Source organism: Miniopterus schreibersii, assembly GCF_964146895.1.
Source record: "Miniopterus schreibersii genome assembly, chromosome: 18".
Classification (NCBI taxonomy): domain Eukaryota; kingdom Metazoa; phylum Chordata; class Mammalia; order Chiroptera; family Miniopteridae; genus Miniopterus; species Miniopterus schreibersii.
In genome coordinates this window covers 19,250,687-19,257,430 of record NC_138121.1, presented here as the reverse complement: position 1 = coordinate 19,257,430, position 6,744 = coordinate 19,250,687, and the positions used below count along the sequence as shown (strand labels likewise).

Sequence of the window (6,744 nt, the reverse complement as noted above, 5' to 3'; positions counted from 1 at the left end):
AATGCTGCAGAAGCGTTATGTTCCCATTTGTTTAGCATCTGTCTCTCTCCCCGGGGTCTCAGCCCCATGAGGGCAGGGGTGTCGTGTGCTCTGTTCCTATGAGTGCCTGGTGTGCAGACCTGGGCCCCCTCCACTTAGGGCAAATGCACACACACACCTGTCCTTTTCTCATTGTTCTGTGACAATTAAACCGTTTCTTTTCTGTTTCCTCAATTCAACCTTTAATGGTGTGGAGTCAAAGTCCTATTTTATGAGATGAATGCTTTATGAGACGACTAGTTCCTTAAATTGTGAATTGTTGCAGAAAAAGAGAATTCGGTGGAGCGCAGTAGTAGACATGGGAAGGCCAGCAACCTGTAACCTGCTGGCGGCCACCGTTCGGCCACTGTGGGGGTGACTCCTTCAGGCCCACAGACACCCTCACTCTACCCTGAAGCTGCTTGGCTGGGCTGGTTTCGAGGCAACCCTCTGGAGAACCCAGAAGATCTGTATAGTGCTTGACTCTCTGAGGGAGGGATGCACCGAACATGCCCTTTGCTGAGAACCTGCAGCCTGCGTGCTTGGGACTAGAGGCCTCCAGGTGATGACCAGTTGGGCTTCTTTGAATTAATTCTTTGAGCCCATGGTGGGATGGCCTGTAATTAGGAGCTGAGGATCCTCCCTGTTGCACTGGGAGCAGCAGAGCCCCCTGCAGCGGAGTCCTGGCAAAGACTGCAGAGAGCTGGGCTCTGCAGGGCCCGGGCTCCCAGCCTGGGTGCTGGCCCGCCCGCAGCGCCCTGGGATGCCTGATGTTGCCAAGTCTAATGGGTGATGTTGGACCATGGCAGCTGCCCCTTTCTCAGGGGCTGGGGTGTCCTAGGCTGGGAGCCAGGCCTGGCTGTGAGAGGGGTTTGGCCCCCACTTATCGCCCAAGGTCCCTGGATAACAGGGAGGGTGGTTCTCCGCTTCTCTGACTGGGCAGGGCCAGGGGGGCTTGGCCCGGTTTGAGGAGCCCCAGGGGATATAAAGAGAGCCCTCGAAGTAGGCACTCCACATCGCTCTGACTGCAGCAACATGGCCTTCCTCTGGCTCCTCTCCTGCTTCGCCCTCGTGGGAGCAGCCTTCGGTGAGTGTGTCTATGGGGAGCAGCCAGGCCTGGGAGGAGATGGGGAGGAGGTCCCTAAGTACCTAGTGACGGAGCAAACCCTAGGGCCTGGCCAAGAGGGAGCTGTGAGTCCCCTTCCCTGCACCCATGGGCCTCACAGAGAGACAGACAAGCTGAGTGTGCAGGGAGCAGAGAGCTCCTTTTGGACCCTGCACCAGGTGGGAGAAAAGACCAGTCTGGGCCGCACTGAGGTCCGAGGCCCCAGAAGCAGCCCAGGCGGGTGCTGTAGGCAGAGTAAGGGTTGGTGTGGTCACAGACATCTCCCAAGGTAGAGACCCAGGTGTTTTATTTATGTGCCAGGCACTTACTAACATTTTCTTTTCTAATTTTTAAAAAGAAATCATAAAAACAATACATAAAATTATATGACATCCCTGTACCATCAGGGTTTAGCAAATGTTACCTTTTAGCAGATTTGTTTGGGGTATTTCTTTTCTTTTTCTTTTTTATTTTATATTTTTATTGATTTCAGAAAGAGTAAGGGAGAGAGAGACAGAAACGTAAATGAGGAGAGTCACTGATCGACTGCCTCCTGCACGCCCCCTACTGGGGATCGAGCCCGCAACCCGGGCATGTGCCCTGACTGGGAATCGAACCGTGATCTCCTGGATTCTAGGTCGATGCTCAGCCTCTGAGCCATGCCGGCTGGGCCTGGGGCATTTCTTTTAAAACATGAAACAGATTCAGTGAAAGCTCCCTTCTGCCTGCTCCCTCCTCCCCTTGGAAGGCGAAGCCTCATCTGAATTTGCTTCGTATCATTTCTGTGCGGGTTTTTACAAATTTACTACATATTTATAAATCCATAGGCAGTGTATAACCTTCATGAAAACTTACACAAACAGCAGGATACTTCATGTCAGTTTTACCATAGGCTTTTTTCCACCCACATTACATAGATTTATCCCCATCGATGGCCCAGCTCATTCATTTTAATCACTGTAAAATGCTCAGCTGTGTGAATACATCACATTTTATCGCTAATCTTTTTGCTATGACAAGATGGTTGTGATGACATGTTTTGGCGAGAACAATCTTCAGTAACGGGCTGGTCCTCCCTGTTCCCATAAACAGGAATGGCAAGTAGCAAGGCCTGTGTGACCCTCGAGGTGGCCTGGCTGGTCATAGGGGTTACAGGTTGTAACATCTGCACACAGGGGCCGAGAATTTTCCTGGTCCTGACCCAGCAAATGGGTCATGGACACATTAAGTGCACCTGTCCTTTCTCCTTCTGTGACCATTCAGGTCCTTTGTTTTCTGTTTCCTTGATGTGTCCTTTCATGGTATGGAATCAAAGTTCTGTTTTATTATTTCTAATTAAGGAGCAAAACCTATGTACAATGAGTAGTTTCTGAAATCTCCAGAATAGAGAATCCAGTGAGGGCCCCTTCACGGGCCCTCAGCAGGGGCAGAGCTCCACGCTCCCCGCTCCCCGAGCACTCGGGTTGTCACATTTTAATTCCATGCCCTCCTCGCTGCACTAATCTAAGGGTGAGCTTTGCCCAGTCAGGTTAGAATCGTTTGCTCCAGTTTACTGAGGAGGGTGAGCTCCGGAGCCTCAGATACCCTCTGAGGCCTCAGCCAGGAGGGGTGGGCAGGAGTCAGGCCGGCAGGCTGAGTTCTCAGCCAGAAGGGCGCTGGGAACAGGCCTGTCCCTCCGTGTCCTCGGAAGGATGACTGGGTCAGCAGGCTGGGCAGCGGGATCTGGGAGCCTGCAGGTTGGGAGGTGCTGGGAGAAGGTTCCCGGAGGGGAGGGTGGCAGTGGGGCCCTGTGCCCACCTGGGTGGGCTGGGGTGGAAACCAGGATTTCCGCAGACTGGCCCCGGGCCTCAGACCTTCCCAATCTTCTTCCCCCCACCCCCAGGCTGCGGGGTCCCCGCCATCCACCCCGTGCTGAGCGGCCTGTCCAGGATCGTCAATGGGGAGGACGCTGTCCCTGGCTCCTGGCCCTGGCAGGTGTCCCTGCAGGTAAGGGGGGGATTCTGTGCATGAGTGAGGGACACACTGGGGTGGTGGCCCGCTGGGGGCTGTTGGTGTCCAGCCAGCGCTGACCTCCCCGTTTCCTCCAGGACAAGACTGGCTTCCACTTCTGCGGCGGCTCCCTCATCAGCGAGGACTGGGTGGTCACTGCCGCTCACTGCGGGGTCAGGTGAGGGTCCGGGCCAGCTCCAGTAGGGGACAGGGATGGGGAGCAGGCACATTCTGGGTCCTTAACCCCCACCTGCTTCTGCTACTAGGACCTCCCACGTGGTCGTGGCTGGAGAGTTTGACCAGGGCTCAGATGAGGAGGACATCCAGGTCCTGAAGATTGCCAAGGTACCTGCACCCGGCCCTGGATTAGTCATAAATATTAGTCATAAGCCTTCCCAGGGAGGCTCAGCGGGAGGGAAGGGGATGCTGGGGGGGGGGGGGGGCAGGGCTGGAGGGAGCAGAGCCTTTGGCTGCTTGAGCCACAGGAGCCAACAGATAGGGCCTGAGAACTCTCATGCTGGGCTCCGGGGGTCTTTTTCCCCCAGGGGCCTGCCAGGAAAGGAGTTTGTCTCCTTGAAAGCTGCAGTTTGCTGGTTTGTCCCAGGGCCTCACTTCGACATTCTGGCCTCTCCCCGCAGGTTTTCAAGAACCCCAAGTTCAACATGCTGACCGTCCGCAATGACATCACCCTGCTGAAGCTGGCCACTCCTGCCCGCTTCTCCCAGACCGTGTCCGCCGTGTGCCTGCCCAATGCCGAGGACGACTTCCCCGCTGGCACAATGTGCGCCACCACCGGCTGGGGCAAGACCAAGTACAACGGTGAGAGCCTGCGGCCCTTCCACCCACCAGCTCTATCTGATCTGGGGCTGGGGCTGCTTGAGCAGCAGGAGTCTCCAGGTGGGACCCATAGGGCCATTATTATTATTATTAGGTCTAAATTCCAATATTAGTCATAAATCTTCCCATTTATTTAAACCCTCTTAATTAGCAACCTACCAAATATGAATAAAAACGTGGTTTAATAGCATACACTTGAACAGTAAGTGGCAGAAGAAACACCTACGTACCTGCAAGTGTTGCCCTCACCTCCCACCAGGGCTTCTTGCCATGAAGTCTGGGTTGGGAGTCAGAGGTTCAGGCCTAGTTTGGGGTTCTGAGTGTCGGTCCTGGTCTCCCCTTCCCTGGCTGCAGGGGCAGGGCAGGACCTCCAGGAAGCCCCTGGCCCCTTCTACCCAGGGTAGGCAGGTAGGCTGAAAAGCCCTGACCCCACACCCCCATCTCCCTCCAGCCAACAAGACTCCTGAGAAGCTGCAGCAGGCTGCCCTGCCCCTCCTGTCCAACGCCGAGTGCAAGAAGTTCTGGGGCAACAAGATCACCGACGTGATGGTCTGCGCTGGTGCCAGTGGTGTCTCCTCCTGCATGGTACGGTCTCCCTTGTGCCACCTGCCCACCTTGCCTGACCTCGCCCCACCCCTGGTCAGGCCACGATCTATCCACTTAACCTCACTCCTTGCCCGGTGCACCAGCCACAGCCAGGACGAGCACTAACAGATGCCCCGATGAGGGCTTGCTCTGGGTAGATGTGGTCCTGGGCTTCCCAGGGGAATTTAATCTCACACCAGCCCTGTGAGCTGGACATTTTCAGCCCATTTTACAGTTGATGGCTGGGCTGGGAGGGTAAGCCCAGGCCCACCAGGAGTCGGTCGCAGAGCTGGGGCTGCCATTTGACCAGATCTCAGTATCTTATGCACGGCCACTGTGCCCACACTTGTCGTTTCTCTGCACGCAGCCCCTGCCACCCTGAGCTCAGCTAGGTCAGGGCACACTGGGGCCCTGAGAACCCCTTTAAGGCTTGGACACAAGTTCCTTTTCCTCCTGCAGGGTGACTCTGGCGGCCCCCTGGTCTGCCAGAAGGATGGAGCCTGGACCCTGGTGGGCATCGTGTCCTGGGGCAGCGGCATTTGCTCCACCTCCACGCCTGCAGTGTACTCCCGGGTTACCGAGCTCATGCCCTGGGTTCAGGAGATCCTGGCCAACAACTGAACCGGGGGCCCCTGCCCTCCCAACTCCAAGTGTCCCCAATAAAAGCATCTGTACAGAAATGTTGACTGTATGTGTCTCTGTGTGGCCGAGGGGATGTGGGGCTGCAGTTTCCCTGTTACCCACCAGGGGGCGTCATTACTGCTCACTTTCCAGGGTGCAGGTATCCCCACAACACCCACCTTCTCAGGAAGCTGTGTTTGACTCTCATCCTACCTGGGGTAGAATTCAGGTCCTACTTGCTGGAGCCAGCTTTGGCCCATGGAGCTTTCTGGAAGGCAGGAGTCCCTAGCCAGGTTATGCAGTCCATAGCCCTGAGGGGTGGGCACTGGGCCAAGATACCTGGCCCAAGAAGGCTTCTCCCGCCACCACATGACATGCTGCAGGCACCTTTCTCTGCCCCTCCACACCCACTGCCCCAGAACAAACATCCAGTCTTCGCCCTTCCTGCTTCAGACCCCAGGTCCCCACACACGTGGCACATACACTAAACTGCACAGCTCGGGAAACGTGAATCCAGCGCCGGAGGTTGGAGCCACTGATCCCTCCTTGTTCCCTGTGCCTGCTGAGATCGAGCGGTTAATAGAGGCTTGATGGGGCTCAGGTGCAATCCCTTCGGGGAGGCTGTGAGTGGAGCGGCTTCCTTCATCAGGCCGTGTCCAGACTGGCTGTTTCTCTTCTTCCTGAGGCCGGTGCTGGGATCAGTTCTCTGGGGAGCTCACAAAATGGTGGGACTTAATTTTAACATTGCCTTCTCATTTATCATCTGGAGTACTCCCAGGGAGATGGCTCTCCATCTATCATTCAGTTGCCCAGCGGTACTGTTCACAAGGGTGTAAGCTTACTGTTTTGTCCTTTACAGATTTCTTTTTTTTTTTTTTTTAATTTATCTTTATTGTTGAGAGTATTACAGGTGTCCCATTTTCCCCCCCAACTGACCCCCTCCACCTCACTCCCACCCCATCCCCAGGCCTTCACCCCGTGATTGTCTGTGTCCATGGGTTATGCATATATGCATATAACTTCTTTGGTTAATCTCTTCCCACCCTCCACCCCCCCTTCCCTCTTTCCTCCGAAATATGATCATCTGTTGCCTGCGTCAATGACTCTGGGTCTATTTAGTTTGTCAGATTCTTTTGTTCATTAGCTTCTTCTTAAAGAAGATCCTTCAACTTTTTCTGTAGTGCTGGTCTGGTGGTGGTGAACTCCTTTAGCTTTTCCTTGTCTGAGAAGCTCTTTATCTGACCTTCAATTCTAAATGATAGCTTTGCTGGGTAGAGTAATCTTGGTTGTAATTCCATGTTTTCCATCACTTTGAATATATCTTGCCACTCCCTTCTGGCCTGCAAGGTTTCTGTTGAGAAATCGGCTGACAGTCGAGTGGATGCTCCCTTGTAGGTAATTAACTGTTTTTCTCTTGCTGCTTTTAAGATTCTCTGTCTTTAATTTTTGGCATTTTAATTATGTGTCTTGCTGTGTGCCTCTTTGGGTTCCTTTTGTTTGGGACCCTCTGTGCTTCCTGGACTTGTGTAGTAGGTGTCCTGTAGGGTCCAGTGGCTCAGCCTCCCCAGTCACCTGAGGTGGGCCTTCTA

At 54.5% G+C, this 6,744-nt stretch overlaps 1 protein-coding gene across 1 annotated transcript; it reads left to right on the top strand.

The window, feature by feature from the left end:
* Positions 1 to 1,053: 1,053 nt before the first annotated feature.
* LOC308547601 (chymotrypsinogen B) lies at positions 1,054 to 5,155 on the top strand (the record flags this gene model as incomplete). The annotated part of the gene is made up of 7 exons (XM_081118259.1): positions 1,054 to 1,105; positions 3,006 to 3,109; positions 3,211 to 3,290; positions 3,379 to 3,457; positions 3,751 to 3,931; positions 4,401 to 4,534; positions 4,994 to 5,155. 7 exons carry the CDS (start codon positions 1,054 to 1,056, stop codon positions 5,153 to 5,155), a joined length of 792 nt encoding a protein of 263 aa, XP_080974385.1.
* Positions 5,156 to 6,744: the final 1,589 nt, after the last annotated feature.